This window comes from Protomyctophum bolini (genome assembly GCF_963924005.1).
Source record: "Protomyctophum bolini genome assembly, chromosome: 15".
Lineage (NCBI taxonomy): Eukaryota > Metazoa > Chordata > Actinopteri > Myctophiformes > Myctophidae > Protomyctophum > Protomyctophum bolini.
Genome location: NC_137876.1, coordinates 5335932 through 5360767, shown reverse-complemented (window position 1 = coordinate 5360767; position 24836 = coordinate 5335932). Strand labels below are relative to the sequence as shown.

The following is a 24836-nucleotide window of genomic DNA, read 5'->3' as shown; positions in this document are numbered from 1 at the left end:
AATAATATAGCCTTTCCACAGGAGTATCTTTTTATATTTTTCCAAAAACACTACAAACAGCCAATGGCATATTACAAAGATATCCCCCTCACTGGGGAAAGTTCCGGGAGGAAAAACGGGAGGAGGATGTCTGTTGTTGGTTTGTATGTCCATACTGTAACTAGTGCATTATATGTCATGCTGTTTACAAGTTTGTCCACCAGAGGATGCTCATGTAACTTAATTCTGCACAGTACCTGCATGTGTGTGTGTGTGTGTGTGTGTGTGTGTGTGTGTGTGTGTGTGTGTGCGTGCGCATGTGTGAGTGTGCGTGCACACGCTCTTACCAGTCTAAAGGAAGAAGGGAAGCACTTATTCTTCTCTTCTGATCTTCACAGTTTGAGAACGTTGTTTGCACCTCCAAAACACTCACAATGATCGATGTCCTTCCTAGATCTGCATGTAGTAGTTAGTAGCAGGGCAGGACGGCGGGCACTGTAGCTAAAATAATACAACTAAACGAAACTAAATAAATGAATACATAAAATGATGGATTTGAACAATATAGGAATTCTTTTTTGTGGTATAGCAACAGACCGGGCTCAGCTCAAGTTTAATGGCAATTAATTTATTATGTTAAGAAATCAACACATTTAAGAAAATCAGTTATTTAATGTACTTTACACAGGTCTATTGCACAGATAAAAAAAAAGAAGATAAAAACAAACAAACAGGCAAACGTGTCATGCCTGTTAGCATGTAACGCTACCATGCTAATAAAGATCTCATTTCACATATTCATACAGAAGGGTTTTGTTTCAAATTATAATTACATCATCCTCGGCTCGAACGTGTCTTTTTGTTCTTATTTGACAATGATCTGAAAATCATTTTAACCTTTCATTCTCAACCATCAGGAAAAACAAGCTGTAAAACAGTTAAAAGAAAGAAAAAACAAATCGACCAATTGTGTTCCATCGGAAACACAAAAGAAAACACACAAAAGGCAATTAATTCATTGGTCATGAAATGAGTCTGAAAAGTAAAGATATTTCAAATTAAATCATCATTCCATATACAGTAGGTAAAAGTCATCCAGTTGTTTCGTTCGGCGTGGAGTTATCACTTTTAAAGCAGCCAACAAAAGAAATATATATATATATATATAAACAGAAAAAATACACAACAAAATATGCTAAATATACAGAAACGTGTACGAGTGCAAAAGGCTTCCGTCAGCACTTGCAGTGTCTTACCGTGCATCACAGTAAACTACTGGGCTGGAACTGCCACGGGTTTATCAGATCACATTCTGGGCCCGTTTGGGTTCAGCAGCAGGGACATGCAAGATAGCAGATCTACAAGCTCTGTTTGTGGCTTCAGCAGCAGGGACATGCAGAGAGGCATGGGCTTATAAATCCCGCTAAGAGATAGCAGATCCCGCTGAGACAGCAGATCTACAAGCTATCAACGCGTCGCAGATAGCTTGTAGTTGATAGGTATTTCCGGGGGTGCAGCCCAGCACTCTTTAGCTATAGGGGAGATGCGGTGTGTGTATACGACATGGGTTTATAAACTAATTTGTTCAACGCAAAATGTTGCGGTTCAAGTTCAGGAGACTTCGGGGGGGTGGGGGGGGAAGCAATTCTCCAGAATGCTGCCTTCCGGTATGGCATGGAAAGGAGTGGCATTTGCATTTCTTTCACCGTGTAGTAAACGCTGCATTCGTGGTCTGGAGAGGGCAGTTGTTTTTTTGACGGGTATAAAAAGTCTATGTGTGCATGTCCCTGTTTAGCAGTTCAAACGGCCTGTATACGATTATAGTGATCACTCCAATCCAGTGTTTCGACATTTGATACATGAGTGTTTTTTTTTTTAAACAGTAGGTCGAAGCCTCATTTAAACACAACGTTTGCCAGACCCGTGATTTCTCGGGACGCGCGCTCAGCTCACAAACCGCCGTTTAACGTCATTTAATGCAGAATTCATAGTATTTTTACTCACCGTTTTCCAGCATCGATCGTTCGACCTGCCGCAGCTCCCGTGGCGTGAGGTCGTCGGATATCCAAAATGCCCTCGCGCACAATCTAAAGCATTTTTAGGGCTCAGATTGAAAAAGGACCATTTTTAGAGCCTTTACTAAAACATAAATTTGAGGTCGCGCTATGCATATTAACCCATTCTGAACAGGAACCCATTTTGGTGTTAGCATCATGTTATGATTTAGCTATTGAAAAATAGCAGATCTACAAGCTCATAGCGCGCCACCGAGTGGCGCGCTACGAGCTTGTAGGTCTGCTATTTTTGAAAAATCGAAGAAACGACTGACATTTTTATAATCTGATCTCAGGTCAGAATGGGGTTAATCAGACCAGTGTGTGTGTCCAGTGGAAACCTCGTATGAATCTGATCTCAGGTCAGAATGGGTTAATAGTTCCGGGCGGCAGATCACGGCCGTGAGTGAGCTAATTTGGGGGGTCCTTGACGTGCTAACGTTTGGGGAACCACTGAGGCTACCACGACGGCGCGTATAAAACACGTCCGTTGGCGTGAGGAGGAGTGCTCCGTAGTGGAAGAACAAAAGAGCGGTCAGTGGTCTTCTTTGTCCCTCTTGTCCCTCTTGTCCCGGTCGTCCTGCAGCGCCATGCCCAGCTTCTTTATGAGCACCGACAGCACCTTGTCCAGCGGGTCCATCAGGCCCCTCTGCAGCCACTTGGGAATTGTAGTCCTGGCGTGGTGGAAGCCCAGCTTCTGGAGGATGTAGTCCACGCCCACCGGGTCAATCTTCCTCCCCGTCCACGAGATGAGCCTGAGAGGAGGAGAGACAGGTATTGATTGATTGATTGATTGATGTATCTATTCATCTATTTACACGGCTTGGTTGAATGTCCAGTTCTGATGTTGATTCAGTTGGTAGCGCCACCACAAATTCCCTTATACCTTGTTCAAATTTAACTCGCACATTAAGAAATTAAGTCGCATATGCGACCTAATAGGTCGCACGCTGGAGCCCTGTGTACAGCACTTTGTGTCTTTGTCCAGAAAAGTGCTATATAAATAAAGTTATTATTATTATTACTGGATAACAGACCACTGTTTATATAGATTGAACGTACTCAACCCCTGCACACATTCTAAATATGCCCCCGAGATATTCTACCGAGCAAATGGACTGTTACCATCTTCAATAATAATCATATATTTTCTTTGTCATGGACACTTTGTACAGACCATTACTTCCAACTTCTACTCGAGTTGGAAGCATTAAGACCCATTTTAACCCTCAATGGCTTCCTTTCTGAAAAAAACCTCATTGTAAAAAAGATTCACGCGTTTTGGATATTGCCATTTTGCGATGAGAAGCGGACGGGAGCCGCCAGTGCCACTCGGGACCCCGGGGTCGTAACGTACGTAGGACTACAAAATGGCGTGGGACTAAAATAGCGAGCCGAGCCCCCCTGCTGTGCGGCGTGCGTCTGACCTGAGCGTGGGCTCCAGGTGCCACGTGTTGCACATGAACTCCCTCCAGTCTATGGTGGTGTAGTTGATGGCGTCCTCCTTGTCCTTGTCCGAGGCGTTGTCGTCGGGCAGGGCGGTGGGACTCTTCTGGCCCGGCCGAGCCGCAGACATGCGGGGAGCGAACAGGGCTGAGGAGACACCGTGATAATGATCATTATTTATATTATTATTTATACATACGGGGAGCGAACAGGGCTGAGGAGACACCGTGATAATGATCTTTATTTATATATTATTTATACATGATAATGATCTTTATTTATATATTATTTATACATGCGTGGAGCGAACAGGGCTGAGGAGACACCGTGATAATGTTGTGATTTCTGTTAAGCTTTGTTCTTTTTAGTTGTAGTTTCTGTGTTGGTATGCGGTCAGGTTTTCAGCTGGCTCAGGGGAGAGGACGACCCTGCCATGCATAGTCCACCATAGATAGGTGAATGAACTGTATCTGTCTGTGGGCAGGCATACGCTGTGCCTGTGTGTGCGTGAGTGTGTGCGGCTGTATGAGTAGAGGATTAGAGGTATAGGTATTTTTATTATGTTGTAACATTTAACTCACTTGACACTTACTGTTGTAATTTGAAATGTAATTTTGAAATGAAATGTACTATTTTGTAATGTAATATAATGTATTGTGTTATGTTTTAATTTATTTCTGGACTCTTGGAAGATTAGCCGAAAGGCTAAAAGAGATCCAAATAAAAATCAAAATCAAATCAGTGATAATGATCTTTATTTATATACTATTTATACAAGCGGAGCGAACAGGGCTGAGGAGACACCGTGATAATGATCTTTATTTATATTATTATTTATACATGATAATGTTCTTGATTTATATTATTATTTATACATGATAATGATCTTTATTTATATTATTTATACATAATGCTAATGATCTTTATTTATATAGCACCTTTCAAAGCAAGGTTCCAAAATGCTGTACAGTACAAGGTTAAAAAACAAAATATAAAGACAAAACAACATAATATCAAGTCACAATCATGGGGGCGAAAGGACGTGAGGCGTGGAGGGTGGGAGACCAAGTCAATATGCCATAAAGACCGTTTTTAATGAAAACTTAGGTTAGGATTTTAGAATGAGTTTAAAAAGAAAAATCGTCCCTCGGGTCTAGAACCCTCATTAGCATTATGTTATACTTTAGCTATTGGAAAAATAGAAGATCTACAAGCTCGTAGCGAGGCACCGAGTGCCACGCTACGAGCTTGTAGATCTGCTATTTTAGGAAGAAAAAAAAAGTTAATACAAAAACAAAAGAAAAGTGAGCTTTATGGATATATTTGACTACTTTTGAAACGGGGCTCAAGTGGTTATTAAGTCTGGGTCCCGGGTTATGCCCCGTTATATGTTTTGAGCTCAGCAGAAAACGTTTGAAGTGAGTGAAATGAGTGAGTGAGTGACCTCTGACCTTTCTCCTTCTCCTTGAGGTATGCGGAGACGAGGTCATGGAGGAACATGATGAGCTCTGCGTCCATGGTCACACAGATGTGGTCTGTGAACTCTGTTACCACGCTGCACTCCACCTTGGGCTTGTTGTTGCAGTCTGAAGGGAAACAAACACTTTGTAAAGTGGTGAATTCCTTGTCCCAGATGACCAAAAAATGCCATCTGGGGACAAGGAATAGGAGATACAGGCGATTGAAAGAAACAGATAGAATGGATTATTATGGCGACGCCGATCTAAGACGGACGTTCCAGTGTTGTACTAAACAACACAGCTAGCTAACCCGGCTAACGTGAGTATAGCATTATGGGTCGCTCGATCGAATGCACTAGAAAAGGGCTTCGGCAATGGCGTTAAGCGTCAGTATCAAAATTAGGCTTCAATGCGCTGAAAGTATATTAATATAAGTCCTCTCCATACTGTACCGACTGTACCGTACGCGTCAGTGTTGATTTCGTCGACTTTTCACCGACGAAAACTAAATGAAAAACTAAGCTATGACGACTAAAACTAAGACTAAATATATCGACAATTCTGTCGACAAATACAAACTAGACTAAAAGGTTTGGAAGGGACTTTAGTGGAGAAGAGATCCAGTTCAAGTAATTGTTGCGTGCTGAAAATAGCCGATCTACAAGCTCATAGTCATTGCGACGGCATCAAGGCCCGCCAAAATACATTTTAGTCGACTAAGTCAACTGTAGATTTAGTCGACTAAAACTAGACTAACACATTCCACCGGTGACCAAAAACGAAATGAAAACTATTCAAAAGACTACGACAAAAAAAAAACTAAAATCAAAATGTGTCGCCGAAACGAAACAAAACCGACGCTCATGGTTGTCGTGGTTACCCGTGAGCGACGGCTCCTCGGGGTCCTGCACGTGGATGGACTTGAAGTCCAGCTGCATTCTGGGAAGGGCGAAGATGGTCTCCGTCTCGTGGTTGTAGCTGGAGGGAGCGCGGAAGCTGCTCAGCAGGCTGGAGGTCTTGGTGGCCACGCCGTTCTCGCCGGGGTTGTTGGCGTCCACGTTCCGAAGCAGGTTCAGCTCTGGTGGGGGGGGGGGGGACAGAAAACACACACCGCCATGATGAGACACCGAGTGAGGGCCAGTGGTGGAAGTAAGTACTGCACTTAACCCATTCTGACCTGAGATCAGATTCTAAAAATGTCTTCTATACATCCTGACAGTTTTCTGAAAAAGCTATGTTTCTATGTGTCAGTCGTTCTATAAAAAAAATAGCAGACCTACAAGCTCGTAGCGCGCCACTCGGTGGCGCGCTATGAGCTTGTAGATCTGCTATTTTTCCAATAGCTAAAGCATAACATGATGCTAACGCCAAAAGGGGTTCCCACCCCAAAATAGGTTAAACCCATTTAGGACTGTGGCCGATTCTAAAAAGATCAGACCCGTCTGAAGTGAGTGCTGTACTGTACTGTGTGTGTCTGTGTGTTAGGCTGTGCACCAGTGACACCTGGTGGTGAACAAACGCTATATATTTTGGTTGCGCCACAAAAAAAAAAAAAGTCTTCTTAATCCTAAAGGTTTTCTGGAAAAAAACTCAACCTTTTTCATGTCAAGGACCCCCAAAGATATATGTAATTGGCCGCCCACCAACCCCCATCTCAAAATATGTTGTTCCAGGGACCCCACCAGAAGCAAAGATTTAATTAAAAAAATGTTTTCTCTGAAAGAATATATATTCAAAGATTTGCGCCACATTTGGACGATTTTTTCTAAAATAGCAGATCTACAAGCTCGCATCGCGGCACTCGGTGTCACAGCTATGAGCTTGTAGATCTAGCTATTTTCCGACCGCCTCCTATCTCCTCCCGCTCACCTTCGCTGCGCATGGCGGTGACGTAGTTGAACCACTCCTTGACGGTGGCCACGCCGTGCGGCGGGTTCTCGTGGCGCCGGCGGGTGATCTTGGTGATGGTGGCCATGGGGCTCTCCAGGGCGCCACAGGGCTTGGTCACCATGGTGTTGTGGCCCAGGTGGAAGTCCAGCGTCTGGACGATGTAGGTGGAGTCGTCTTTGGAGCCTGGGGGGCGAGAGAGAGAGAGGCGACATGACGTCAAGGTGCATGACGAAACCTCGTATTTAACCCATTCTGACCTGAGATCAGATTCATACTGCCATTCTGACAAGGGGAAATTTCCCTGGCCGGACGTAACACGTGGAAGGAACACGTTATTCCGACCAGTTCCTTTGGTCAAAGGAACTGGTCAAACTCACCGTCCTCCCAGATCTTCTGCGCCTCGGTCCAGAAGGCGATGTTGGGCTCCTCCAGGTGGAACAGCGCCCAGGACTTGGACCTGAAGTTGGGCCCGTGGAAGCAGGCCAGCGTCATGTGGTTGCCGTGCAGGCTCATGGAGCCTCCCAGCTGCACCGTGTCCTCGGGGAGGGGCATGTGGAACAGCGAGATGTGACAGCCGGCGATCACCTTCAGCACGCTGGGCCAGTGGCGGTGGTGGGCCGCGTCCATGTCTGGGTGGGGGCGGAGAAGAGGAGAGGGTCCGGTATGTTGGGCCATTTAGTCGGCCCACTATTGTTTCCACACTCACTCCAGAGGGCCACTATAGAGCGGCGCAGTCCCGCCCCCTTTCAGAACAACGAACGGCCCAGGAAATGAAAACGCAATTCATTTCCCCATAGGCAGTTTTTATTTAATTTATTTAAAGACCTTTTAAGCGTCGTGTACGAAGCCAACTCTTGTCGTGACAAATCATGACAACACACACAATATTTTGGACCAAACAAATAATTACAAAGAAGAAAAACAACAAAGAAAGTGTTGTAACCTGCCGTTTCTTTCTACTTTATAATTCTTTGTTTGGCCCGAAATATTGTGTGTGTTGTCATGATTTGTCACGACAAGAGTTGGCTTCGTACGACGCTTAAAAGGTCTTTAAATAAATTAAATAAAAACTGCCTATGGGGAAATGCATTGCGTTTTCATTTCCTGGGCCGTTCGTTGTTCTGAAAGGGGGAGGGACTGCGCCGCTCTATAGAGCGTCACAGTCCCGCCCCCTTTCATGACGACGCCAGGCCCAGGAAATAGTTCCCAATGCATTTTTCCCCCATAGACATTTCGAAACGTATTTTTTACGAAGCCAACTCTTGTCGTGACAAATCATGACAACACACACAATATTTTGGACCAAACAAATAATTACAAAGAAGAAAAACAACAAAAAAAAGTGCCGTTTTCTTCATCTTTCTAATAATCTTTTCAGCCCGAAAAATTGTGTTTGTTGTCATGATTTGTCACGACAAGAGTTGGCTTTGTCCGCGGCGTAAACGTCTTTAAATAAATACTTCATGAAAAGTCTATGAGGAAAATGAACAGGGATTTATTTTCCGGGTCTCTCGAGGGGGAGGGACTGCGACGCTCTATATTTCCACACTCACTCCCAGAGGGTCACATTGCATATTACTGTCATAGCAAACAAAGCCGATCTACACCGCGACGCGTTTTGAGCTTGCAGATCGGCGATCTTTGCTATATTTGAATTGATATCCCGAATATTTCTTTTTGTATTTTTGGGCTAATTTGTGTCAATTTGGGGGTCCTTGAAAAAGTTTGGGAACCACTGGTGTGACGGGGGGATGGGGGGGGAGGGGGGTTCTTACAGATCTCAGGGGCCCCTTTCTCCATGTTGATGACGGGGGCCTTGGGGGGCAGGTAGGGGCCGGGCCCCCACGTAGACAGAGCGCGCTTGCTGGTGTCAAACTGCTGGGTGAAGAACTCCTGCAGCTTCATGCCGATCTTGATGAGGTCTGGGGTGGTGGAGCGGGAGATGATCACCTGGAAGATGTCCCACTGGAGGTCCCCGTGGACGAAGATCTCACTGGAGACGGAGAGACGTTAACCCGTTTAGGCCTGACCTCAAAATTAAAAAAAATATGTCTTCTAAATCCTCCAGTTTTCTGAAATAAATACTTTCACGATTTTTCCAAAAAGCTCGTAGCTTTTTTCAGGGTCTGAGCTAATGCCAGCGATCTGCGCTGTGCTCATAATAACAAAAGCCCCCCCAACCTTCCTGAATAACCTGGAAAGGAAACGAGGAGGACAGTAGAGTTAGAGTGTACAGAGGGCATTCCCTAGGTGTGCTTATGCTGCCACCTAGCGGCAGCTATAGACGTAACAGGTGACCCTTACCTTTTCTCTGCAGGGCTGGTGTCCATGGAGCACAGGTTGACCTTCCACTCGTCCTGCAGCTGCAGGTCAGCGTTGCTGAACACCCCCATGAGGATGCTGGAGCCCATGTAGTCCACCCGGGCCTCCGTGGAGCCCAGCGTGATCTGGATCTTATGGCTGGGCTGCTGGTTGGGATGCTCCGAGATGTTGGCTGCAGCACACACACACACACACACACACACACACACACACACACACACACACACACACACACACACACACACACACACACACACACACACACACACACACACACACAGTCCAAACCCCAAAGTAAAGGGCTTTAAATTTCACTTCATGTTTAATGTATTTTTTTTGTTTTCTTTTTTTTAACTTCACTTTAAAAAGGTTTTCACTTCCGTTGAAAGGTTTTGACTTCGGTGAGCGTACGGCCGTATAAGTGCCATTCTTGTGTTAAAATAAGTGTTAACCCATTCTGACCTGAGATCAGATTCGTACGAGGTTTCCACTGGACACACACTGGTCTGATGAACCCATTCTGACCTGAGATCAGATTCTAAAAATGTCAGTCGCTCTTCGATTTTTCAAAAATAGCAGACCTACAAGCTCGTAGCGCGCCACTCGGTGGCGCGCTATGAGCTTGTAGATCTGCTATTTTTCAATAGCTAAAGCATAACATGATGCTAACACCAAAATGGGCTCCCGTTCAGAATGGGTTAAATACTTTACTATTATTCAGATAGTAATCACTGCTACTGCATGTTAAGACATGATTCAGTACATTTTGCAGTACATATTGCAATAATAATGAGGGACAGTCACAACATCTCTAGACACCAAAACGTCTGGGACGATTGTTTCGGATTAACCCATTCTGAACGGGAACCCGTTTTGGTGTCAGCATCATGTTATGCTTTAGCTATTGAAAAACAGCAGATCTACAAGCTCGTAGCGCGCCACTCGGTGGCGCGCTACGAGCTTGTAGGTCTGCTATTTTTTGAAAAATCGAAGAACGACTGACATTTTTAGAATCTGATCTCGGGTCAGAATGGGTTAATCAGACCAGTGTGTGTCCAGTGGAAACCTCGTATGAATCTGATCTCAGGTCAGAATGGGTTAATCACATGGCCCTGTATTAATTATACTTGGCATAGTGTCATACAACAACAGTGAACACGCCGATATAATATCTACAGCACGAGCTCACAATCAGTGTTTTTTTGCAGCAAATTTTGATTTTAGGGCTCCATTTTCGTCACCCCTTATGCCTAAACTTCTTTGGCTTTTTTTTGTTTTAATAGTTCAACTAGCCAATCTACATTGACACGTTGTTGTAGACTGGCCATTTTAACTATTCAAAAATGTTTAGCAAAATAGTAAAAAAAAAGGCAAAGAAGTTTAGGGGTTTAGCGGTGACGAAAATGGAGCTTCTAGAAACGTCTTCATTTAGTTTTAGTCAAATTTTTTGTCATCCGGAATGTTGTAGTGTCTAGTTTTAGTCGACCAAATGTCATAACATTTTAGTCGCCTAAATCTACAGGTGATTTAGTCGACTAAAATGTGTTTATGGCGGGCCTTGATGGCTGATTTTACACTTGCTGAAAATAGCCGATCTACAAGGTCGCAGCACGTTTTCAGCATGAAAAAAAATGTAAACTTACTTATACTGGATCTCTTGTCCACTAGTCCCTTCCTAACATTTTAGTCCAGTTTTTATTTGTTGACGGAATTGTCAATACATTCAGACTTAGGGCCGATTCATACTCCTATTTTAGAGCCGAATAAAAGTCGGTTCGGCTCTGTAGAGCCTACAATGTGACGTCATTTGGCTCTGTAGAGCCTACAATTTGACGTCATTTGAGGTTCGGGCGGGCGGGTACCGTCCTAAAGTCGGCTCTTCGGTGCTACTGAAAATTTCTGACGAGCCGAAATCATTTCGGCACTACAGCGCCGAAACAGGAGTATGAATCGGCCCTTAGTCACCATACTGTAGCTTAGTTTTCATTTAGTTTCCGTCAGTGAAAAAAAGGTAGTCGACAAACATTTTTCGTCTTAGATTTTACTCGACGAAAACAACACTACACTACACAATGCGTCGTGCGGTGGCGAGTTGTGAGCGTCACCATGACAGCACGGTGTATGTGTGTGTGTGTGTGTGTGTGTGTGTGTACTCACAGACCATCTCCAAGGTGTTGACGTCTATGTTTCCACCCACCACTCCTCCCTTGGAGTCCAGCTTTGAGCGTCCCAGACCCACCGACATGCTGATCTCTCTGTCACGGTTGCTGCCCACCGACAGACGGCCCTGACTCTTCAGCCCACTGGTGGTCCACCTGGGGGGTTACGTTCAGGTCTTAAAAACAAGTCTTCTGAATCCTAAAACATTTTCTGAAAAACCTCATGTTTCGATATCAGTGGTTCTCAATATTTCATGCCAAGGACGCCAACATTTATTTACGTATTTGGCCACCGACCGACCCCCATCTGAAAATATGTTGTTCCAGGGACCCAATCAGAAACAAAGATTTGAGTTAAAAAACGTTCGCTCTGAAAGAATATAATATTCAAAGATTTGTGGCACATTTTCACGATTAGCAGACGATTAGCAGACCTACAAGCTCGTAGAGCGGCATTCGGCCAGCTATAAAAGCATAAACATAATGCTTATAAAACACCACAAAGGGGTTCCCGTGGCGACTCACGTGTTGTTTCCCATGACGTTGCTCATGTTCATCTGCACGTTGAGTTGTTTGAGGTTGATGGCGAACACCACCAGGGTCTCCCAGGGCGTCCCCTGCTGCCCTGCCGCCTTGCTGCCGTTCTTACTGAAGGCCGGGGTGGAGGTCTTGGTCAGCGAGTCTAAACACAGGGGTAAATGGTAAATGGTGCATTTATATAGCGCCTTTATCCAAGGCGCTTTACATAGATTGTGCATTACGTTCACCCATTCACACACCGATGGCAGCGGAAACCATGCAAGGCACCAACCAGCACATCGGGAGCAATTAGGGGTTCAGTGTCTTGCTCAAGGACACTTCGACAGTAACTCTGGGGGAGCCCGGGTTCGAACTGGCAACCTTGCGGTTCCCATCCAGGCACTCTACCCCTGAGCCACCGCCGCCCCTAGGGGGGGAAACGCCTCTCAAATGAACAATATATATACATCAATACTGTATACAACATAAGCAATCAGTGGCTCTCACACATTTCATGCCAGTAAGCAGTGTTGTTTTTGGCAGCACATTTATATTTCAGTTTTAGTTCATAGTCTCTTGAATAGAGCGTCGCAGTCCCTCCCCCTTTCAGAACAACGAGCGGCCCAGGAAATGAAAACGCAATGCATTTCCCCCATAGGCAGTTCTTATTTAATTTATTTAAAGACCTTTTAAGCGTCGTACGAAGCCAACTCTTGTCGTGACAAATCATGACAAATCAACACACACAATATTTTGGACCAAACTAATAATTACAAAGAAGAAAAACCTGCCGTTTTTTTGTACTTTCTAATTCTTTGTTTGGCCCGAAAAATTGTGTGTGTTGTCATGATTTGTCACGACAAGAGTTGGCTTCGTACGACGCTTAAAAGGTCTTTAAATAAATTAAATAAGAACTGCCTATGGGGAAATGCATTGCGTTTTCATTTCCTGGGCCGTTCGTTGTTCTGAAAGGGGGAGCGACTGCGACGCTCTATAGTTTTCGTTTTAGTCACTTTTGTCACCCGGAATGTTTTGGTGTTTTTTTATAATTTAGTCGACTAAATCTAGAGTTGATTTAGTCAACCATAATGTATTTTGGCGGTTCTTGATGCCGTCGAAAGGCCTAAATGTACACTTCTACAAGCTCACAACGCGTCGCAGTAGATCTGCTATTTTCAGCATGCAACCAAGTGTAAAATTACTTATACTGGATCTCTCGTCCACTGGTTCCTCCCTAACATTTTAGTCCAGTTTTTATTTGTTGACGAAATTGTCAGTATATTTAGTGAATAGATGTTGCAACAGGTGCAATGTTAGAGACCACAGAAGTGAACCTTTCAATCCTGTTTTCTCAAATCTTCTTGAGAAAACAGGCTTATTTTGTGTTTTGTATGTTTTTCGCAAGACATTACTACGACACGAATTCCATTTTCCTCTCTCTATTTCCCAATCCAAGTGTGTTTGTCTTATAGTATGTAACGCCAGTGCTGCTGTTTTCAGCAATGGGAAAATACTTTTTTGGCTGAGTAGATCTTATTGAGCTGGTCATTGTGAAAGTAGCTCTCAAAGTCAAAAAAGTGTGGGCACCCCCTGCTACTGCATAAGCCATATCTCCCAAACTGGTGGGTCAAACTGAACAACCAATATGTCAATTTGAAGCTATGATTCCCTGCTTTCATAAAACATGACAATCCAATGTCAGTCCTTCAGTCAAATTTAGTCACATTTAGTCTTAGTTTTTTTTTTTAAAGTTTCCATTTAGTGTTCGTCAGTGGAAAAAGATAATTTCTGGTCCTGGTTTTAAGACGTTTATACCTCTTCTAGGGGCAGAGGAGTCCGACACGCTCCGGGTGCGTCGCCCCGGCGCCGGGGACTTGAGGTGGGACGACAGTCCTCCCGGGGACATGTTGTTCCCCGCCGAGTGGTCCGAGAAGACGTTGGGGGACTGTGGGACGCCGTCCCACGTCCTCCAGTAGGCCTTGCGGCTGGACTCGGGGGACAGGGCGTGCTGCTGGGTGACGTTCTCTACAGAGTCTGGCGTGGCCGGGCCCGAGGCTGTGTGGTTTGAAGCAAAAAAACAGAATCGCGTGATGGGAAAAGAAAGTTAGTTAGTTAGTTAGTTAGTTAAACCCATTTGGACCTGAGCTCGAGTCTACAAAATGTATTATGACAGTTTTCTGACCCGTCATGATAGAAACCCATGTTTCGTCGTTCTCAAACATTTTCATGTCAAAAACTGGAAACAACATGCGCTTCTCTTTTGGTTCTGGAGCCAACATGCGTTTGTCTTTTGGGTTCTGGAGCCAACATGTGTTTGTCTTTTGGGTTCTGGAGCCAACATGCGTTTGTCTTTTGGGTTCTGGAGCCAACATGTGTTTGTCTTTTGGGTTCTGGAGCCCAACATGTGTTTGTCTTTTGGGTTCTGGAGCCCAACATGCGTTTGTCTTTTGGGTTCTGGAGCCAACATGTGTTTGTCTTTTGGGTTCTGGAGCCAACATGCGTTTGTCTTTTGGGTTCTGGAGCCAACATGCGTTTATCTTTTGGGTTCTGGAGCCAACATGTGTTTTGTCTTTTGGGTTCTGGAGCCAACATACGTTTGTCTTTTGGGTTCTGGAGCCAACATGCGTCTGTCTTTTGTCTCCAGACCCACGATCATAAGACCTCGTTTTGGCCCCGAAATGCAAGATGGCCGCCATCCAGTAGAGTGAAAACATTACTTTTGAATAGGAAAGCAATCGATTTGGGGGTTTGGTAATTTTACAGACACAAAACACATGACTCCACCCTCCTCCTCCTCACTCTCAACTTCCTCGTCCTCTTCAACTGGTGCAGGTAGGCGTGTTGAGAGAGCAGGCCGCATGTGGCAGACAGGACGACAGGCAGCGACCACCCACCAACTCTGAATCTGTCCCGAGTGGTGAGGGGTGGTGCTTCAGTGTGGGTGGAGCACTAGATACTCGAAGTATAGTTGGTCTGGAGGCAGTGTTGGCGTCGTAGGCTATCTCCATCTGGAGGGAGACAGATTCATAATTTCTTCCTCATTCTCTTCTACTTAATGGCAGGACAGGCTTCTTGTCTCCATAGATTACCTGTCCCGTATATGCAAAGAACTATTGTTCTACCTCCTTCTCAAGGGCAAGGCTCAATCTCCACACCGTGAGAGCGGGTGCTGTGCCATAGAGCTCTTTACCACCTCGTCATACACTGATGATTTTTCCTTTGCCATAGAAGCCTGTGTTGGCACCACAGCCTGCATAAACAACAGTGAAGAGGATGGCGTCAGCTTCAGACTGTTCAATACTGTAGTCTTCCATCGGTTGTTGTTGTGTTGACAAGTTGATGCAATGTGGGCCAACGGCATAGAGTTGACAATCGCTGCGTTCACATTCTCTGCCAGGTCTGTGAGGTTAGCTGCATATTCATTTTTTGCAACAACTCACAGTAGTGTTTTGAATGCCTTGGCAGAGTGGAAGGTGTCATTCCATTTCATGTATGTGTTGGTAACACGTGCCTTACCCTGTACACGCAAGTCTTGTTCATTGTACATTCAATCCACATGTCCTAGGGCCATGTTGGAATAGTAGTTACCTGTGATGGACTGAGTGAAATTAGTACGAAGGAAGGCAACCTGTTCAGCAGGAAGAGCGGTCAGCATCATCCCAGAAGTCAGGCAGCCACCTCCAATACTGATTGTTGTTGTATGCTACCATCCACGGCTGCATAGCACGCAGAGAGCTGACATGCTCTTCCCAGTCGTAGATATGGACTGCATGCACATTCTGCATTAGCTGTCATGGACAGGAAGTCCCTCCAGTAGTCTGCCATCTCACTGACCTCTAATTGGGAGTAAAGGTTGCCGGTGAGATTCTTGAGATCTGCATCAGCCTCCGGCGCTGCATGAGCAGCAGCAAGGCGGCTTTCCTGGGAGAGACTCGTCTCCTCTGTTAGGTTGGATATCAGCCTCTCCTCATAAGTGCCTCATACATCAGCCTCAAGCAACGCAGCCCCCTCTTATAATGCCTGCCGTTCAGCGCACAATCAACAGACGCCTCAGCAATGACAAGTATATCTCCTAGCTCACTCCCCTCGTCAGAAGCAGTGAGTGCATTCTACGGAAATGAGACGCGGCCCCGCCAGGGGGAGGGCTGACAGCTGCCCGGGGTAGGTGGATGGATTATGACAGGTCCGTTCTGCTGCACTGTCGGTACCTTCGGCAGCCGTACTCCAGACGCCGCTACTGCCGGTAAACTGCTGGCGCTGCCGGAGGGAGGGGCGGGGCATCTGCCGGGGGATTATGTCACTCTACTGCCGCTACCATCTCGTGGCCGCCGCTCCACGCCGCAACTTCCGGTTAACGCCCCTTTTCCCCGCATCTTTCCCGGGGAAACTGGGATTATGACACTCGACTGCCGCACGCTTCCGCAGCAGTGCGTTGGTCCAACATGCGTTGCGTTGTGCTTGCGGTTAGGGTTAGGGTTTGGGGTCGAGTGTCGGGACTGATGCCGCAGAGAATCACTGTCGCCGGTTGCTGCGGTTGCTATGCGGCTGATGCCATGCGTTGCGTCATGCTTGCGGTTAGGGTTAGATTTGGGCAGAGTGTCGGACTGATGCCGCCGAGAAACACTACTGTACCTCCTGCCGCGGGTGTCAGGCTGCCAGAAAATGCACTCGCTCTCTCTCCCCCTTGCAGCGCTTGTTGATGGCACTCATCATCAGACACTGTGTATGGAAAGGACCAAGAAAGGACACCATGTCACGGTACTCGTCTGGGTTCTCTGCCTTGATCAGAGTGATGAGGACGTACACGTACACAGGATGATCTACTGTACCAGTAAAAAGGCAAAGGACATGCGTTTTGTGATACCTGCAACAGGGCCAGTTGAAGAGGACGAGGAGGTCGAGAGTGAGGAGGAGGAGGAGGAGGAGGATGCACAGATGAGGGTGGAGTCATCTGAATCTGATGATTCAGAAACCAGTGACATCAGAATGCTCTGACACATGTGAAAATTACAGCCCCCAAATAGATTGCTTTCCTGTTCAAAAGTAATGTTTTCACTCTGCTGGATGTAGACCACTGCTCTGGTCTAAAAACGGGTCATGTTCCACCTGGTAGGTTGATGGTCTAATCATGTTCACTGGTTGTCACCTGGTAGGTTGATGGTCTAATCATGTTCATTGGTTGTCACCTGGCAGGTTAACGGTCTAATCATGTTCCCTGGTTGTCACCTGGTAGGTTGATGGTCTGGTCTCCCAGGAACAGGCGTCTGGCGATGCTGCGTCTGTACCACGCCCTGGGGAACGCCAGGATCTCACTCAGACGTCTCATGTCGTACTTGAAGGAGGCCGAGCCGATGTCACACACCGCTGCGCACGCACACACACACACACACACACACACACACACACACACACACACACACACACACACAGTCACACACACACACAGTCACACACACACACACACACACACACACACACACACACACACACAAAATGGTAAATCGTGCATTTACCGGTACATAGCGCCTTCATCCATGGCACTTTACATAGATTGTGCATTACATTCACCCATTCACACACCTACTCATACACTGATGGCGGCGGAAACCATGCAAGGCACCAACCATGAGCACATCAGGAGCAATTAGGGGTTCAGTGTCTTGCTCAAGGACACTTCGACACAAACTCTGGGGGAGCCCGGGTTCAAACTGGCAACCTTGCGGTTACCATCCGGCGACCCAGGCAGCCCACTTTTTGACATAAAAAAATAAATAAAGAGCCTTTGCTAAATGCTTAAATTGTAAATTGTGTAGGGGGGTTCCAGTAGCATGGGCACCATTCCATCTGGGGTATATGAACCGGTCGGGAGTGGATGATATCATCGCTACGTCATGTTGTAGTCATGTTTTGTAGTCATCACTCTTCCGGGAACTTCCTTTTCCCTCAAACCGACTTTTCTCAATAAAAGCTGCAGGCTACGAGAGCTTTTATTGTTATTCTTCCGGTTTGAGGGAAAAGGAAGTTCCGTTTGATTGTTCCTGCCTGACGACTACAAAACAATGACTACAACATGACGCGACGATATCATCCTGATGACTACAAAACAATACTACAACATGACGAGACGATATCATCCTGATGACTACAAAACAATACTACAACATGACGTAACGATATCATCCTGATGACTACAAAACAATGACTACAACATGACGTAACGATATCATCCTGATGACTACAAAACAATACTACAACCTGACGTAACGATATCATCCTGATGACTACAAAACAATACTACAACATGACGTAACGATATCATCCTGATGACTACAAAACAATACTACAACCTGACGTAACGATATCATCCTGATGACTACAAAACAATACTACAACATGACGTAACGATATCATCCTGATGACTACATAACAATGACTACAACATGACGTAACGATATCATCCTGATGACTACAAAACAATACTACAACATGACGTAACATATCATCCTGATGACTACAAAACAATACTACAACATGACGTAACGATATCATCCTGATGACTACAAAACAATACTACAACATGACGTAACGATATCATCCTGATGACTACAAAACAATACTACAACATGACGTAACATATCATCCTGATGACTACAAAACAATACTACAACATGACGTAACGATATCATCCTGATGACTACAAAACAATACTACAACATGACGTAACGATATCATCCTGATGACTACAAAACAATACTACAACATGACGTAACGATATCATCCTGATGACTATGAGGCGACGATATCATCCTGACGACTACAAAACAATGACTACAACACAATGACTACAACACAATGACTACAACATGACGCGACGATATCATCCACTCCCGACCGGATCACAGAGACCTTTGGTTCTCCTCCGAGGTGGTGGAAACTAAAGCCTGGTGAGGCCAGGTTACGGTTCCAGGAGACTGCTCTCCATACCTGAGATGTTGATGAGGGTGGTGTCCATCTTGCCCGTCTTGGTGGGGATGAAGCTCTCGATGAAGGTGGGGCCTCCGGTTCTCCTCATCCTGGACAGGCTGACCTTCACGAACTCCAGGTTGATGCTCAGGGAGTCCTTCCTGCCCGTCACCGAGGACGGCTCCTCGTCCACCGTACCTACAATTACAGGCCTTTAGCAGACGCTCTTAATCCATCTAGACCCCGAGGACCATTCTACAATGTCTTTTAAATCAGTTTCCTGAAAAACCCTATGTTTCTGTGAACAGTCGTTCACAGAACATGTGCTGGTTGGTGCACGGGAAGGCCCCGTGACGGCAGACTGCTGCTTACCTAGTGGTCACGGGGCCGGGGGGGATAGACTGCTGCTTACCTAGCGGTCCGGGGCCGGGGGGGAGGCCTTACCTAGTGGTCCGGGGCCGGGGGGGACAGACTGCAGCTTACCTAGCGGTCCGGGGCCGGGGGGGAGGCCTTACCTAGTGGTCCGGGGCTGGGGGGGAGGCCTTACCTAGTGGTCCGGGGCCGGGGGGGAGGCCTTACCTAGTGGTCCGGGGCCGGGGGGGGACAGACTGCAGCTTACCTAGCGGTCCGGGGCCGGGGGGGACAGACTGCAGCTTACCTAGCGGTCCGGGGCCGGGGGGGACAGACTGCAGCTTACCTAGCGGTCCGGGGCCGGGGGGGACAGACTGCAGCTTACCTAGCGGTCCGGGGCCGGGGGGGAGGCCCGTGACGGCAGACTGCTGCTTCCCGGCGCCGTACGGGTGGAAGACGTAGAGGGAGAAGTCCGACATGCAGGCGGTGAAGCTGAGGCCCGACGAGCTGGCGGGAGGTCCCGTCAGGTCCGATTGGCTGCTGCTGTGGCGGCTCCGCCCCAGAGGACTGCCTAAGAGCGGAGACGCTGGATTGGGGGAGAGAGGAGGGGGAGACAGGGGGAGGGGCTCAGCAGAGTAAAAATGGATGGAGCACGCATGAAACCGAAACGCAGACAAAAAGCACAATTTGACGCGGGAATTAACGAAGGTAAGGCGGGTTTGTATACTGTGCGTTGTTGGTGGCCCATGCCGGGAAAAGGCAGATCTACACAAGATGGCAATGCGTTGTCAGCTTGCAGATTGGCTATACTTGACCAAGTATAAATCAGGTTTAAAGTCCACTTGCCCAGAACGTGAAGCCGGGCCATGTTAGAAATGTCGAGTACTAGAATTTCGCGCTGGTGACTCTGATTGGCTTGCCACATCTTTTCCGAACATGTTTTAATTGGCTAGTGGCCACATCTTTTGGCCACGTGACCAACTTTACAATTGTTAAAATAGATGGGGTCCCTGCCAGCATTTAGACACTGCCAGATGCTAACTTGCATAATGTTGGGCAATTTTCATAATAGGAGGGTTATACAATGTGACCATACAATAAAGAGACAAAATGACATAAATGGCACATTATGACGTACATTTTCCCCTTCATCGTCAATTGTCGTTTACAAAACAAACATTGAACTAAAGACAATCATTAAACCTGTGTATAGGTCAAAAATACCTTTGCTGGGGGGTGGCTTGGGGATGTCCTTACCTTTGCTGGGGGTGTGGCTTGGGGATGTCCTTACCTTTGCTGGGGTGTGGCTTGGGGACGTCCATACCTTTGCTGGGGGGTGGCTTGGGGACGTCCATACCTTTGCTGGGGTGTGGCTTAGGGACGTCCTTACCTTTGCTGGGGGGTGTGGCTTGGGGACGTCCATACCTTTGCTGGGGGGTGGCTTGGGGACGTCCATACCTTTGCTGGGGGTGTGGCTTGGGGACGTCCATACCTTTGCTGGGGGTGTGGCTTGGGGATGTCCTTACCTTTGCTGGGGGTGTGGCTTGGGGATGTCCTTACCTTTGCTGGGGTGTGGCTTGGGGACGTCCTTACCTTTGCTGGGGTGTGGCTTGGGGACGTCCATACCTTTGCTGGGGTGTGGCTTGGGGACGTCCTTACCTTTGCTGGGGGGGTGGCTTGGGGACGTCCATACCTTTGCTGGGGGGTGGCTTGGGGACGTCCTTACCTTTGCTGGGGGGGTGGCTTGGGGACGTCCATACCTTTGCTGGGGGGGTGGCTTGGGGACGTTCATACCTTTGCTGGGGGGGTGGCTTGGGGACGTCCTTACCTTTGCTGGGGGGGTGGCTTGGGGACGTCCATACCTTTGCTGGGGGGGTGGCTTGGGGACGTTCATACCTTTGCTGGGGGGGTGGCTTGGGGACGTTCATACCTTTGCTGGGGGGGTGGCTTGGGGACGTTCATACCTTTGCTGGGGGGGTGGCTTGGGGACGTCCTTACCTTTGCTGGGGGGTGGCTTGGGGACGCTGTGGGCCGGCGGGATGCTGGATGGCGGGTGCGTTGCGTCCGCGGGGTAGCTTCCCGTGGGCATTTCCAGCTCCCCTCGGTTGGAGGAGAAGACGAGGTCGAGGGAGGGCAGTTTGAGCATACACTCCACCCGGGACATGGGCAGACAGCTGAAGCGGATCTGGGACGGCTGGAGGACACAGGAGACGTTCATTAGGTATTTAAAACAATAATTTAGGCCTGACTCCATGTTTTCTATATCAGTGTTTCTTCAATATTTCATGTCAAGGATCCCCAAAAATATATATGTAATATGTCGCCGTCCCCCTTTCTGAGAATATGTTGTTCCACACAGTACCTGGACTCTAACGTAGACCACAGTACCTAGTGGACTCTAACGTAGACCACAGTACCTATAGTGGACTCTAACGTAGACCACAGTACCTATAGTGGACTCTAACGTAGACCACAGTACCTATAGTGGACTCTAACGTAGACCACATTACCTGGACTCTAACGTAGACCACAGTACCTGGACCCTAACGTAGACCACAGTACCTGGACTCTAACGTAGACCACAGTACCTATAGTGGACTCTAACGTAGACCACAGTACCTGGACTCTAACGTAGACCACATTACCTGGACTCTAACGTAGACCACAGTACCTGGACTCTAACGTAGACCACAGTACCTGGACCCTAACGTAGACCACAGTACCTGGACTCTAACGTAGACCACAGTACCTGGACTCTAACGTAGACCACAGTACCTGGACCCTAACGTAGACCACAGTACCTGGACTCTAACGTAGACCACAGTACCTGGACCCTAACGTAGACCACAGTACCTGGACCCTAACGTAGACCACAGTACCTGGACCCTAACGTAGACCACAGTACCTGGACCCTAACGTAGACCACAGTACCTGGACCCTAACGTAGACCACAGTACCTGGACTCTAACGTAGACCACAGTACCTGGACTCTAACGTAGACCACAGTACCTAGTGGACTCTAACGTAGACCACAGTACCTGGACCCTAACGTAGACCACAGTACCTGGACTCTAACGTAGACCACAGTACCTGGACCCTAACGTAGACCACAGTACCTGGACCCTAACGTAGACCACAGTACCTGGACCCTAACGTAGACCACAGTACCTGGACTCTAACGTAGACCACAGTACCTGGACCCTAACGTAGACCACAGTACCTGGACTCTAACGTAGACCACAGTACCTGGACCCTAACGTAGACCACAGTACCTGGACCCTAACGTAGACCACAGTACCTGGACTCTAACGTAGACCACAGTACCTGGACTCTAACGTAGACCACAGTACCTGGACCCTAACGTAGACCACAGTACCTGGACCCTAACGTAGACCACAGTACCTGGACCCTAACGTAGACCACAGTACCTGGACCCTAACGTAGACCACAGTACCTGGACCCTAACGTAGACCACAGTACCTGGACCCTAACGTAGACCACAGTACCTGGACTCTAACGTAGACCACAGTACCTGGACCCTAACGTAGACCACAGTACCTGGACCCTAACGTAGACCACAGTACCTGGACTCTAACGTAGACCACCACGTCCACAGGGAAGGAGGAGTAGGCGGAGGTGGAGGAGGACACCAGGGAGGTGGCCGACTCCTCCAGAGGGTCCACGGGGTCAAAGTGTCCCATGTCCTCCTCTTGGGACGTCACCGCTGCAACAAGAGACACACACATGGACGTTCACGTGAAAAAACACACATGGACGTTCACGTGAAAAAACACACATAGACGTTCATGTGAAAAAACACACAGACGTTCATGTGAAAAAACACACATAGACGTTCACGCTCGCATTCACGTGAAAAAACCCCACAAAAACATCAAATTAAAAAGGCTGACTTTTTTTTTACAGTACAGATGAATGGCTTCTATTTGGCTAATGTGCCAAACACGAGTTTCCCCGAGTCTTAAGGTGGTTGCACACTGGGCGCGTTTTTCTTCTTCTGAAAACAGACGGAAAAACACAGCTAGAATTCCGAAAACGAGTCCGCTGTGCAGGGACGTTTAGCCACAGGTCTTTCTCAGCTAAACCCGAGTTACCCGAGTTTGCTGGCTGCCTGAATACCGAAAAGAAAAGGCCATTCAAATGTTGTTGACATATTATTGCTTATAGCAGCTTTAAGTAAGTCAATCCTAACATACATGTTTAAAATATAAGTACATAACACGTGTGGACACCCCATGGGATAAAACGAGGGCCACTGACTTGTGTAGTTCCTCTCCACGGGGGTGATGGGGATGGTCTCCAAGGCTTTCTCCAGGAAGTCCAGTAGACATGGACTGATGACCATCTCCTCGGGCAGGGTCTGCAGAGCCACCCAGGCATACAGCTTGGCCATCTTCACCCCTCCACTGCCCTTCCCCTTGGCTGCAGGGACACACAGCATCACAAAGTCATGGCACAAGCATACCTTACGTCCATCACCAAGTCATGGCACATGCATACCTTATGTCCATCACCAAGTCATGGAACAAGCATACCTTACGTCCCATCCATCACCAAGTCATGGCACAAGCATACCTTACGTCCCATCCATCACCAAGTCATGGCACAAGCATACCTTACGTCCCATCCATCACCAAGTCATGGCACAAGCATACCTTACGTCCCATCCAGGGACACACACACACCATCACCAAGTCATGGCACAAGCATACCTTACGTCCATCACCAAGTCATGGTACAAGCATACCTTACGTCCCATCCAGTGTTGGCCACTAAAACTAAGACGAAAAATGTTCGTCGACAACCTTTTTTTCACTGACGAAAACTAAATGGAAACTAAATGAAAACCTAGACTAAGTATATCGACAATTTTGTCAACAGATAAGAACTAGACTAAAACGTTAGGAAGGGACTGGTGGACGAGAGATCCAGTACGAGTCATTTTACACTTGGTTGCATGCTGAAAATAACCGATCTACAAGCACACAGCGCGTTGTGAGCTTGTAGATCGGCTATTTTCAGCAAGTGTAAAAGTCTGCCATTGACGACGGCATCAAGGTGCGCCAATTTTCGACCATTTTAGTCGACTAAATCTAAAGTTGATTTAGTCGTCTGAAATTGTAAACTAAATGAAAACTATTCAAGAGACTATATGACTAAAATAAACTAAAATAAGCCTGTCAAAAACAACACCGATTCAAGCGTGATGTAGATAGGGGCACACACACACACACACACACACACACACACACACACACACACACACACACACACACACACACACACACACACACACACACACACACACACACACACACACACACACACACACACACACACACACACACACACACACACACACACACACACACGAGAGCATGCAGGTTTATACCTGCAGGTGGAGGTGGGGGCAGGGGAGGGAGCAGTGAGTTAGTCTTGCAGTGGGCGGCATAGGGAGGAGAAGGAGGAGGAGGAGGAGGAGGTATGGGGTGGTGGTGGTGGTCTTTCATACCATACAGCTTGGACTCTTTGGAGAGGGTCCGGGGCAGCGAGGAGCCGCGCATCGACGCGTTGGGAGACTCCGTCTTCAGGGTCTTGGAGTTGTAGTGCAGCTGAGGAGAGAGGAGGAGGAGGCCGCGGTGATTTGGGACAGCACATTTACAGTTATTTTTTTT

At 47.2% G+C, this 24836-nt stretch overlaps 1 protein-coding gene across 1 annotated transcript in view; it reads right to left on the bottom strand.

The window, feature by feature from the left end:
* Window positions 1-2277: 2277 nt before the first annotated feature.
* The window catches only part of kiaa1109 (KIAA1109), a 164362-nt gene continuing 141803 nt past the window's right edge, over window positions 2278-24836 (bottom strand). The window contains exons 76-93 of the mRNA XM_080784482.1: window positions 24554-24773; window positions 23422-23583; window positions 22728-22867; window positions 21142-21337; window positions 19529-19729; window positions 18814-18990; window positions 17056-17193; window positions 13645-13884; window positions 11836-11992; window positions 11309-11466; window positions 9134-9323; window positions 8605-8822; window positions 7207-7458; window positions 6809-7012; window positions 5820-6017; window positions 4931-5065; window positions 3461-3626; window positions 2278-2788 (exon numbers count right to left, since the gene is read on the bottom strand). Of these exons, the coding sequence (XP_080640608.1) occupies window positions 2569-2788; window positions 3461-3626; window positions 4931-5065; window positions 5820-6017; window positions 6809-7012; window positions 7207-7458; window positions 8605-8822; window positions 9134-9323; window positions 11309-11466; window positions 11836-11992; window positions 13645-13884; window positions 17056-17193; window positions 18814-18990; window positions 19529-19729; window positions 21142-21337; window positions 22728-22867; window positions 23422-23583; window positions 24554-24773 (3372 nt within the window). The 3' untranslated portion in view covers window positions 2278-2568. The remainder of the gene's footprint in view (window positions 2789-3460; window positions 3627-4930; window positions 5066-5819; window positions 6018-6808; window positions 7013-7206; window positions 7459-8604; window positions 8823-9133; window positions 9324-11308; window positions 11467-11835; window positions 11993-13644; window positions 13885-17055; window positions 17194-18813; window positions 18991-19528; window positions 19730-21141; window positions 21338-22727; window positions 22868-23421; window positions 23584-24553; window positions 24774-24836) is intronic.